Below are 11,408 nucleotides of genomic sequence, written 5' to 3'. Positions count from 1 at the left end.
TAAAGAATGATAGAATCTAAATCTAACTTCTCCCACGTCTTAGGATGTAAAGCTTTCTTCAACCAGTTTATTCTCTTTATGTACAAATGTAATCCTAGCTAGGACCGTCCAAGGCAGCAGCTACGTACCCAACTTTGAACCCGTCTTTGCTACCAAAGTTATCTTTAAAACTAAGAATATTAAAAAGTATGATTTAACAATAAATATATTTATAAATATATTTATAAATAAAACACTATTCATTTAAATACTAATGGTGAAATAAAAGATGATTCTAAATTAGTCACGATTGGAGGTATCATACGAGAAAGGAATGAGAAATGGATTCTTGGCTATGATTAATTTTTAAGAATTTGTTCTATTTTAGATACTAAATTATGATGTATTTAAGGTAGTTTAACGATTCCACTTGATGGAGAATTTGTTAGATTGATTATTTTATCAGATAGTCTAGAGGTAATATAAACTATATTAGCAAATTCTACAAAGATGTTGAATTTTGCTTTGGTTAGAAGAATCCAACTTTTATCGACTAAAATGATACATTGGTCAATTCATCATGTATCTAGAAAAGATAATAAAGAGACAGATAATATAATAGATAATATAATTTAAATGATTGTTAGTTATAAAGATGGCTTTCAGCTATCCGAACGACTTCAAGAAGATTTGAAGTAGCTTTAAATAATTTATTATAATATTTTTTATTCACAAAAAAAATATTTACTATTCAAATCAAGCCTTAAAATACTAAACTCGAACTCAAATTCAGTTAAAGAAGGATAGAGAATCTATGTCTAACTTCTCCCGCATCTTAGGATAATAAAGCTTTATTGAACCAGTTTTATGTACAAATGTAATCCTAGCTAGTACCGTCCAAGGCAGCAGCTAAGTACCCAACTTTGAACCCATCATTGCTACCAAAATTATCTTTGCAACGGAAAGATATGGTCGGGCGGACGGGAATTTCATTCACGGTACGCTTATAACGAGCGAACCACTTTGATTGCATGTATCCGTTACGCCGCCACGGCGGCAAGTGCATCCCCCCGATTTTCATGGAATTCTTCATTGCATTGCACAATAACTTCACGATCCGCTTGAGTACTTTGGGTTCACCGACGAAAATCGGTGGGATAACTTCTAGTAATGAAGTATAACTAGTTGTTGGTCGAGCTATTTCGAATTGTTCCGCTAGGTTTACTTCAATGATGTAGCGAGTTCCGTTGATATTCACATCTACGTATTCGTAGTTTCCAGAGAGTAGATTTCCTCCTAATTTCTCCCATCGAGATTTACAAAGACCTGTTCATACAAAAACCATTTAATAAGTATTTCGAAATTTAGAAACACTGGTGAAAAATGAATCAAAATATATTTTTAAAGACCTTTTTATACAAAAACCATTTAATAATTATTTCCGTAATTTATTACCCAAATTATATGTTTTTTTCAAGTATAAAATATTAATAATTTTTTTTAAAAATCGAAAACATACAAATAAAAAACCAAATATAAATCGAAAAACTTCTTATAGCATAAGCTGCAATGCCTCCTGGACTCAAATTTGTAAACATCCAATCCACCGCCTAAGAAATGCATTACAATAGCAGACGACGCCAATGACCAGTAGGCAGGCAGGGCTGGTCCCTCAAAATAAAAAATTATTATTTTAGTCCCTTGAAATTTTTAAAATTATAAATTAGTTTGATGACAAAATACATTTTAACCCCTTAAAGATGAAAGCTTTGTAGTTTAATCCCTTTAAATTTGATACAATATTCATACCATTGTATGTATGATTGTATGTGTATATATAATTACTGTTTGATTCCAATGAATGCTAATTACGAACTAAAATCAATGCAAATTAAGCCAAATAAAAAATAAAAAAAGAGAACGAACCAGCATCAAAGCCCTTGTGGCGCAGATGAGACATCAACTGCCGCTTAAAGTCTTCGGATAAACCGAACTCTACCATCATCTCACATGCACGTTGTGTCTCTTCCCGGACTATTTGCTTCACATCCTCGTCTCGGACATCGTCACCGCCGAGCAAACTCAACAACGTTCGTTTCGTCTCGGATTACGATAAATAACCGTCGGAATTGTCTCGATCTCGAGAAAACAACGTCGGTGATTCATCAGTTTCGACTTGGCAATCGAAAAAGGAACTCACGAGATCTGAGAGATCAATGGAGTCCTTGGAAGAGTGCTCGCTACCACTGCTCTCACAGAGCCGTGCAGCTGCTTCGTTGAAAGCCACAGCTATCTTATTCAACATCATAAAAAAAGAAAAAAGAAAAAAAAGAACATCCTATGATTCCTTATTTTTGCTTTATATATATAGATACAGTGTATGTAATGTCATCATCCTAATGACATGGGAAAAGCCAATAGAACATTAATAAATTTATTTAGGATATCCGCAAGAGGGAAAAAGAAAAGGAAAATCACGTGAGATTATTAAGGTAATATCCTTGTTAAATGGTTTAAATATGTTATAAGTCCTTGTTTCCTTTGTAAATTTAGAATTTAGTTACTCTATTTTTATTTTTAGAAATTTAATTCTTTTATTTTTTATATTTCAAAATTCAATTTCAATTGCAAATATTGTTAAAATACAATGAAAAAGATGTAGTGAATTTGGATTTAACAGAACAATTTTACATGTTTTAGCAATTAGACTTGTATTTTTAAATTGAAAATAATAAAGGTAGATAAAAGTATCATAGAGGTCTGTGTATTAGAATTCAGAACGTATTTTCTTCCCTTTGCTAAAAAAATGAGCAAATTAATCCATATACGTTAGATTAAATAGCAAAGCAGTAGCTTTGTTAAAATTTTCATCTATTTGTACGGTTAAAAACAAGGCATTGTACATCAACACGAGATACATATGGCACGCCACGTGTCACTGCCTGATTATTTCATCAACCATGCCAGTTTTTAACGATACAAATGGATGGAATTTTTAACAAAAAAAGACTAATTTATTCTTTGATCTAATACCTATCGATTAATTTGTCAATTTTTTGAGAAGGACTAAATTTTAAACGTATAAAAAATGCAAGAATTTCAAGCAAATTTTAACCTTGTTATGCTAGGCTAAATGCAATTTTGGTATTAAAACCTTGCCGTCCAAGAATAATTGAATTTTCAACCAAAAAAAAAGTAATGTTGAATTAATGACTCTGGACAAAAATATATTTCCTTAAATGGAAACATTTGCCATGTAGGTTTTGTGCTTATCTCAATAATCGAATTAATTGTACCGTGTAAAAATTCGGTAAATCACATGCTTTACTTAAGTTTTTATGGTTTAATTATTATTTATTTAATTACTTTTTAATACAAAACTTACTCTTTTTAGAAAAATAAAAATAGCAACATAGAAATATATATATAGATGTGTATTGGCTGAATCAGCATGATATTATTGTACATGTTTTAAAATCATAAAATTGAGTAAATTTTAGAAAATATATAATTAATTGGAATTTAATGGGATTAAAAGATAAGGGTAAAGTACATTGAAGATAACTAAACTATTAGTATCGTTATATTTTGGTCATTCAATTTTAAAAAATTATAAAATGATTATTGAATTGTTTGAAAATTTTTAATATAAATTAATGGATTGTTAAAATCGATATTATATGACATTCTCTATTCACATTATATACATTAGTCGAATGCTCACATTCTCCTCTTATTGTACAATTAAACTTTTTTAATAAAACAACTTTAAACAACACACATTTAAGAACTAAAACTGAACAATCTGACGTTAGATTGATTTTAATACAAAACATGTTATTCTATTTGTCGGTCTATCATACTGATCGTAGTTTAGAGCCTGCTAGCCAATTTTTTTTAAAAAAAGAAAAAATTTAACAGTTCAGTGACTTAAATAAAATTTAAAAGTTTAATGATTAAATAAAAATTTTCAAATAATTTACTGTTATTAACTTTTTAAAATTGAGTGAGTAAAACGTAAAACGTACAAATAAATTAATAACCTATGTACTTTACCTTAAAAATAATATAGGAAATGTAAAAAAAAGAAAAAATATTTAAATTATCCGATTTATTTGTTGACTCGTTGATTGCGCTCGGCGTCTGTGGGAAGCCGAGTGTTTGAGTTAAGCATACATGCAATTTCCACATGGTTTACACGTGTTAAAAATTGCACTAGTTTTTGGTGCCACGTGTCACACAAGTGTTACTCTTCTTGTCGGCTCACACTTGGAAAATAGTCACATAATATATAATTTCATTAATTAACGGATGTCTATTGACACTTGTTATAAATAAAATACTATTATTTAATATAAAAAGAACTTTAAAGCTACTTATTACTAAAATCTTACCTAAAGGAATAATATTTTATGGATTGTTTTGTTAGTGATGTAAGGAAAGTTTTTCTTTCTTTTTTTTAGTTACAATAGGTGTGTAAATTACTATCAACGTAATTAGTGTAACTCGTATTTAAATTACACTTAAAACAATAAATGTCTTAATCATTAAGTCAATACACATAATTCGATATAAGGAAAGTTATTGTACTATTTATGATAATAATATGATATTCATATATATAATAGTTAATAACTTTTTCTTATCATTTTTAATATAAATTGAATGGACCAAGACGAATTTAAGTAGACTAATATAAAAAAATTCCAATGGAATGACTTATAATTGAAAAATATCATAAGTCTTTATATTATTTACAAATTTAAAATTTAATCCTTATATTTTTGTTTTTAAGAAGTTCAACTCTCTATTCTTTTTGTTTTTAGTTTCAAAATTTATGTTTCATTGTTAACATTATTAATTTTTTTATTAATTTTATTAATGTAATATCTTAAAATAATAATAAAAACTCACAAAATTAACATTTTAATCAACTTGAACTTACCAAAATAATTTTAATAATGTTGATAATTAAATTTAAAATTTAAAATATAAAAAATAGATAAACTAAATTCTTAAATATAAAAAAAATATGAAGATCAAATTCTATATCTATAAAAAGTACAAAAATTAATAACATATTGCCGATTGAATCTTAACTCGATTAGCATAAATATTGTTGTCAATGTAGGAAGACGTGAGTTTGAGTACATAAAGAGAGACTATAAATAATTGTAAATTGAAACGAAAATTGATAATCGAATCGAATCAATTAATAATTTAGAACCGATAAAAAAACCAAAATTAAAATATCGACCATTCAACTGATTATAAATATGCACTAATAAAAATTTCATCTTTCATGTACAATAGTTAACTGATTAATAATTAAATTAAGATACACTGACTATATAGGCAAAGCCTATCCACACACAAAAAAAAAATTACCTCTTGCCTAAAAATATGAATTACACAACACCATATACAAAAAGCAAATTTTTTTTGTTGGAGAAAGGAACAAAATTATAAAGGCAAACAATAACTTTAAGAATATGCAACTCTATCCTGCAAGATCTGCCCCAGTTTTATCAAAAGACTTTGTTGTTCCTCAAAACTAAAGTTCGTCAATATCTGCATTGAAACAAATAGAAACAAATTGCAGATGTTATTAACTATCTATACTGCCGATTAAGTTGACATTATTGATGTTGTAACATTCGATCTTAAATGCTTAAGCACATAATATCTAGGGGTGTAACACCGAGCCCAAAACTGCCAAGCTCGACTTGAAATTCGGGGCTTGATACTTGGATAGAGCTCGATAGAACATTTGTTTCTAAACTCAAGCTTGATTAAGCTCGTTTACCAAATATTGTACTCAAGCTCGGCTTATAATTAAGCTTAGGGTTAATAACATATATTAAAGGAAACAATATAATTTAATAATATAAAAATATGAAAAGCTCGATAAGCCTCGTGAGTCATTTGAGTAAGGTATTACTAAGCTTGAATTTGGCTCGATGGATAGCTCCAGCTCAGCTCGACAAATACCAAATCGAGTTTGAATTTTTTCAAGTTGAACTTGAACAGTTTGCGAGCACGAGTATCTCATTTACACCGTTAGTAATATCTTCCACTTTATGGTTTAGGAATTGTATAAAAAAACCATCTATGCTTATACTGGTGCTAGCAATGTCGCAGAAATTGTATGGATGGAGCCAAGTGAAAACAGTAAAATGGGTGAATATATATATATGTATTACCTGGTCCAAGGTCATTTCAACTGTGATGTCTTCACGTGCAACAAATGATTGGAGATAGATATATGCAAATACTGCCATCACCATCTACATTAGAAGTTGGATAACAAAATTTGTCAGCCGCAATGCATTCACACATTGAATGTTAGTCGAGTTAATTGCAATACACGTCTCCAAATTACGATCAAAATTCTAATTGGTGTCCGAACTTCAAGACATTTTACTCGAATTTTCAAAGTATCAATATTGTATCAATCAAATCCTTTAATGGAATAATTTGATTGATATGACACTGATATTTTAAATACTCGATAACAACATTTTGAAGTTTGGGAATTAACTTAAAATTTGGACCATAATTTAGGGATGTCTGCTGCAATTAACCCAATGTTGATCTATTCCGGACTTTCACCACTTGACAATTCCTCAAAACTTATACACTGAAATGATAAATTAGGATAAAAAGAGTCGATTTTATCACCTGGCAATCCATTCTATCTGTAATTCCACCGTGCCCCGGAATACTATCACCAAAGTCCTGCCACAATATTCAAAGTTGGGTTGACATACAATACCCGCGTTGGTATCTCAAAGAAAGCTATACCGAAGTCTGAATGAAGAATAGGAAAGAAGTTCTACCTTGATTTTGAAAGCTCTTTTGAAACCACTAGCAAAAAAGCCCCCAAATGGTGCTATTATTGATGCAAACAAGCCAAGGCATAAAGCATGCCACTGAACCGGCAAAACAGAGATCTCTTTCCAAGTAAACTGCAACAAGTGATGGAGCATTGTAACTGGGAAATTAGCATTTACACCTTTGTAATGACACAACTAGCTTCTAAACCTATCGCTACCAATATCCCAGCCATCAAATTTGACCTTAGGACTTTAAAAAGACCCAAAGTACTTCAAGTTGAGGGGACACTCGTAAACTGGGACAGTTAGTTTCGTAGTAAGAAATACAACCGAATTGAACAAGTTTTCCTATGACTGTCTGCTCGAATTCAAACCTCAGGTCTTCCCCCGTTAGCCACGGAGCTCTAAACCATCAAGAAGTTCATACTGACAAAACTTTAACGTCAAAGGTAAAGTGTAATGAACTCAAATATAATTAAATGAAAGCTTACCCATTGAGAAATCCATCCCGGTAAAGTATAATACTCTGGCTTAAACAATGGACCTGGGTCACATTGAAGCCAACCAGTTGATAAATCCTGCAATCATTACCTTCACACCCTAAATTTTCTGAAAAAAGAAAGTGGAATGCTACTTAAAGGGTCACGGGATAGGTTGAATACAATAATTACCTTCCTCGGACATGTTAGCCACTGAAAACGACCCAATATATTTGCAAGCTGCATACACAAAACTCACTCCATGTTAATGAAGAGATACTAGGATGAAAATATAACAAAAAGTTTTCCTGTTTAAGGAGGGCGACGAATATGTGCAAAGAAAATGAAAACAAGAAATACGTTCTTAAAATTTACTTGTTATTCAGCACTAGTAGTCAAGGTATTAGCATTATATCTTTGGATTATAGGATTAGGATGAATTTCCATACATTTTTATGCCTAAGACAACTCGAAATGAATATTTATATATACACCTGAATTATTGCAAATATTTGACACGTGTTACTAGTGATCCTAACTACGAACAAGATGGGGTTGGCGTACTATAGAGAAAAAAACAAGTAAGCTCACCACAAATGCGGAGATGATAGTTGTAACGGATGCTCCTATAAATCCTTCCCATGTTTTCTTCGGAGATAATTTGATTAAGGGGGTTCTCCCAAAGAAGAAACCAAAGATATAAGCAAATATGTCATTGATAATGATAAGTGATGCTGGAAGAAGAAACCTGGAAGAGAGGAAGTAAGTTAAAAGTACCGACAACATTGGATTTCTTAAAAATTACAAACATGGACCTTTTCAACTTGTTTCATTTTGAATGCTTACATATGTATTTGCACATCTGTGTACTAGAAAGGGTGATTGAGAAAGAAAAGTTACCAAAAAATTCCTTCAAAGATATTGGCTACAGTAAAGGATGACTGAGTGAACACCACAATCAGAATCATATGTGTCCATGCATACTGGCCAAACTGATACTTGTACATCTTCTTCTTCAACGTAAGAATAAACCATATAAAACCTGATCCCAAGAACCGAAAACCAAAAAATAACAATATCAATGGTCATATATATTACTTTATACAAAGAAAAAGAAAATTAGGGAAATTCAAGGGTGCAATCACAATATAATGACTGAGAAAACCATCTAGCAGGTAACAAAACAATAAAGATATTCACAGAAAGGACATCTAGTCCCACTTTGGTCAAAAGAGAAATTTAAGATATTGATTGATGAATGCTTGACATAATTAGTCCTCCATGCTTTCAGTTGAAAAATAAAATAACATGCTTAACCAACCTGCAATGTATGAGAAGTAACAAATAGCCATATGGTACTTGATAAGGCTGCTGACAAACTGATACAAAAACTTATCCGAAGTTATGGTATTGACGAGTGGTTGACTGAGAAGGCGACCATAAACAAATAACATTGCAGTGACGAAGAAGTGCCTGTGCCCAAGCAAAGCTAAATACATTCTAATCATATGGAAAAGGATGCTAGTGATAAAGTGAAAGGTAGTATTCTAACCAATTTAACAGCCTAAATCCAGGAAGATGCCTATCTTCATGTGCTTTACGGAGTAAATTGAACAGCTCTTTTGCCATAAATATTTGGATAACCACCACCATAGCTGTAATATAAAGATGACCCATGTAGACAATTAATGCAAAACCCCCAATCATCCAAACGGTAGAGTATGTCCGGATCCACATTGATTTGTATTTGTTACGGTCATCAACAAGCAATTTTCCGCCATTTGCTTTGCTAGGTTCAGGGATGGCCTGATAGCATATTTCAATTTTAAGAAAAATAAAAATTTACCTTTCTTGCAAATGAAAATCCCGTTTAGAAATGTTATGATATTTTGAGTAACCAACCTCATTAGATCGTTTCCGGTGCCGAACCCGAGGACTAGCTGCTGATGAGAGGGATGAATTATTCTCCCTTTGCATGGCTCTTTACTTTAATGTCAATCGTGGAGACAAAACACGCATATGTTTGTGGTGCAAGAAAACAATTGCTGCCTGAGCTGCCAAATAACGCCCTCTTCAAAGAGATGACGACTGGGAACTCACTGAAAGAAACATGAACAATTCTATTGAGCCAAGTTATACATAGAAGATGAATCTCTGTTATGGAAGGATGGAATCTAGGCCAATAACAGGGATACTATCCAGCAAAATAGCTTAGGCACATAAAATATCTTAAATATGCAAACATTTCGACCTTTTTCTTTTTTTCCGAAACATACTTAAACATACACTAAACACACCTAACGAAAAAATGTAAAGCCTTTGCCAATCAACAAAACTAACAAATAAACATATGATAGAGAGAAAGCACCTACTGATTCAAAATAAGCAAACCTTAAACATGCATATCATATGTCTATATTTATTGTTTCACTCAACTAAATCTCAATCATTTTTATTACCGGGTATGGATTTGAACCAATAGAAAAAGAGCAACTATGTTTTCAATGGAAATTGAAAGGTAACCATGGGTTTTGGAATTAGATGCTCCACTCAAAGTTTGGGACCAATAGTGATATTCCAACAGGAAGATACCACATGTTTATTCCTTTTTGAAGCTAAGAAATTCTAACCTGAACTACTCCACATTAAAATTAGGCACAAACCTCCCTAGCAATTTTCGAATTAGTACGCATGTTCCGAAATAGGAAACACAAGCGACTCAATTCAGTAAAACTAATGTTCCTACTATCTTAGTTTATTGGTATAAAATTTTTGGGTAAAACAAATAATTCATAAAATTCACAAACTTCAGAATTTATGTTTCTAGAATTATGTATTTAGGTCAACACAAAAACAATTCATATAAGTTCAAAAAACTGTTTTACTTCCAATAATTCGCATTTTGTCCGGTGAAATAACCCTGGAGGTCCTTGTATTAAGATTTAGATTGCATTTTACTCCCTCTACTTAGTCCCTATAAGTTAGATTAAAGAATAAATTGATACTTCCCTTAAAAATTTCATCTATTTCTATGTCAAAAATTGGTTTTTAGCATGATGTGACACATGAGACACCCTGTGCCACTGTCTTGTATTTCTATCAGTCACACCAAGTTTTAAAAGACTAATTCACTCTTTTATCTAAAGTTTTGGGTCTAATTTGCCGAGAGAGATAAAATGCAATATTCCTTATTTCGAACCGGAGAAGACTAATCTGTCGAAGAGTGGGCTATCTTATATTAAAGGACAAGTACTGATTTGGTCATAGCAAGAGTTTCTTTGATTCAATCATGAAGACGATACCTAAAGCTGACTAAGTTATAGAACGCACACACGGATATATATGCAACCCCTATCAAGCTTTCCATGAACAAGATTCAAATTTTCAAATTCCAGTTTTCCAGCAGGAGCTATTAAAAGAAAATACAGCTCCACTTAGTACAAAACTGAATCAAGCAACACAAACCCAGATAAGAAACTTGAGTGAACTTAGAATATAACATAGCAAATAACGAAAATAACCAGTCAAATTGAAATCTGAAGCAGAAAAGAAATATGCTTTTCCTTTGAACCCAAAAATTATCGAGGAGATGAGCAGAGAAGAACTTACAGGTGTAAACGAAAAAGGCAAAAGGGATAGTTAGAACCCTGGGTTAGCTTTTTAGTTGCAGTGAATAAAGGGAAACCGCATGAGAGCAAGCGGAACATGGAAATAAAGAATAACGAAAAGGCAAAAGGAGAAGAAGGCCAGGCCAAGCAAAGCCAAAGCAAAGGAAAGACCACTTTGTTTTGTTACTAATATTCTGGAATATGAAAACTTAACGTTAAATTATGCTATTGGGCCTTCTACTATGCGTAAGTTGTGTATTTAGTTTTTACATTTTAATTTGATTATTTTTAGTTGCTTCAAATATCTCATAAATCTCTGTATTCTTTGTAAATTTAAAATTTAGCCCCTGCGCTTTTATTTTTAGAAATTTAGTTTTTCTACTATTTAATTTTCAAAATTGAAGGTCCAACCGTTAACCTTCTTAAATTATTTTGTTAAATTTAAGTTCATTGTAAACATCATTCTTTTTAGTTACATTGTTAGGTTTTTTTTTATTACAAAATAT

General features: G+C 31.4%; 2 protein-coding genes across 4 annotated transcripts; both read right to left on the bottom strand.

Annotated features, from left to right (window-relative positions):
* Positions 1-673: 673 nt before the first annotated feature.
* Positions 674-2,319, bottom strand: LOC107925107 (uncharacterized). The gene is made up of 2 exons (XM_016855676.2): positions 1,906-2,319; positions 674-1,305 (listed from the first exon to the last, which is right to left on the bottom strand). Exons 1-2 carry the CDS (start codon positions 1,982-1,984, stop codon positions 863-865), a joined length of 522 nt encoding a protein of 173 aa, XP_016711165.1. The 5' UTR covers positions 1,985-2,319; the 3' UTR covers positions 674-862.
* Positions 2,320-5,244: 2,925 nt separating this feature from the next.
* Positions 5,245-11,077, bottom strand: LOC107924897 (phosphatidate cytidylyltransferase 1). 3 transcript variants are annotated; one of them, XM_016855468.2, is made up of 12 exons: positions 10,904-11,077; positions 9,197-9,393; positions 8,847-9,100; positions 8,616-8,767; positions 8,195-8,336; positions 7,886-8,042; positions 7,487-7,534; positions 7,307-7,393; positions 6,819-6,947; positions 6,661-6,717; positions 6,183-6,266; positions 5,245-5,550 (listed from the first exon to the last, which is right to left on the bottom strand). In XM_016855468.2, the coding sequence occupies exons 2-12, from the start codon at positions 9,269-9,271 to the stop codon at positions 5,464-5,466; spliced, it is 1,272 nt and encodes a 423-aa protein (XP_016710957.1). In that variant the 5' UTR covers positions 9,272-9,393; positions 10,904-11,077; the 3' UTR covers positions 5,245-5,463. The 3 variants fall into 3 exon arrangements, with proteins under 3 accessions (XP_016710957.1, XP_040935390.1, XP_040935389.1); XM_041079456.1 differs by having other exon boundaries at positions 9,197-9,382; XM_041079455.1 differs by lacking the exon at positions 10,904-11,077 and adding an exon at positions 9,667-9,746.
* Between the last annotated feature and the right edge of the window lie 331 nt (positions 11,078-11,408).

This window comes from Gossypium hirsutum, chromosome A10, assembly GCF_007990345.1.
Source record: "Gossypium hirsutum isolate 1008001.06 chromosome A10, Gossypium_hirsutum_v2.1, whole genome shotgun sequence".
In the NCBI taxonomy this organism is placed as follows: domain Eukaryota; kingdom Viridiplantae; phylum Streptophyta; class Magnoliopsida; order Malvales; family Malvaceae; genus Gossypium; species Gossypium hirsutum.
Note: the sequence above shows the minus strand (reverse complement) of the source record. Positions and strands in the feature narration are given on the sequence as shown.

Excerpts from the sequence above, each read along its gene's own strand:
- LOC107925107 (XM_016855676.2), bottom strand. The coding sequence starts at position 1,984 with ATGATGGTAGAGTTCGGTTTATCCGAAGACTTTAAGCGGCAGTTGATG. Across the intron at positions 1,306-1,905 it reads CCACAAGGGCTTTGATGCTG|GTCTTTGTAAATCTCGATGG; the intron begins GTTCGTTCTCTT and ends TTGTATGAACAG.
- LOC107924897 (XM_016855468.2), bottom strand. The coding sequence starts at position 9,271 with ATGCAAAGGGAGAATAATTCATCCCTCTCATCAGCAGCTAGTCCTCGG. Across the intron at positions 8,337-8,615 it reads TTACTTCTCATACATTGCAG|GTTTTATATGGTTTATTCTT; the intron begins GTTGGTTAAGCA and ends TCTTGGGATCAG. Across the intron at positions 8,043-8,194 it reads ATCTTTGAAGGAATTTTTTG|GTTTCTTCTTCCAGCATCAC; the intron begins GTAACTTTTCTT and ends CCTCTCTTCCAG.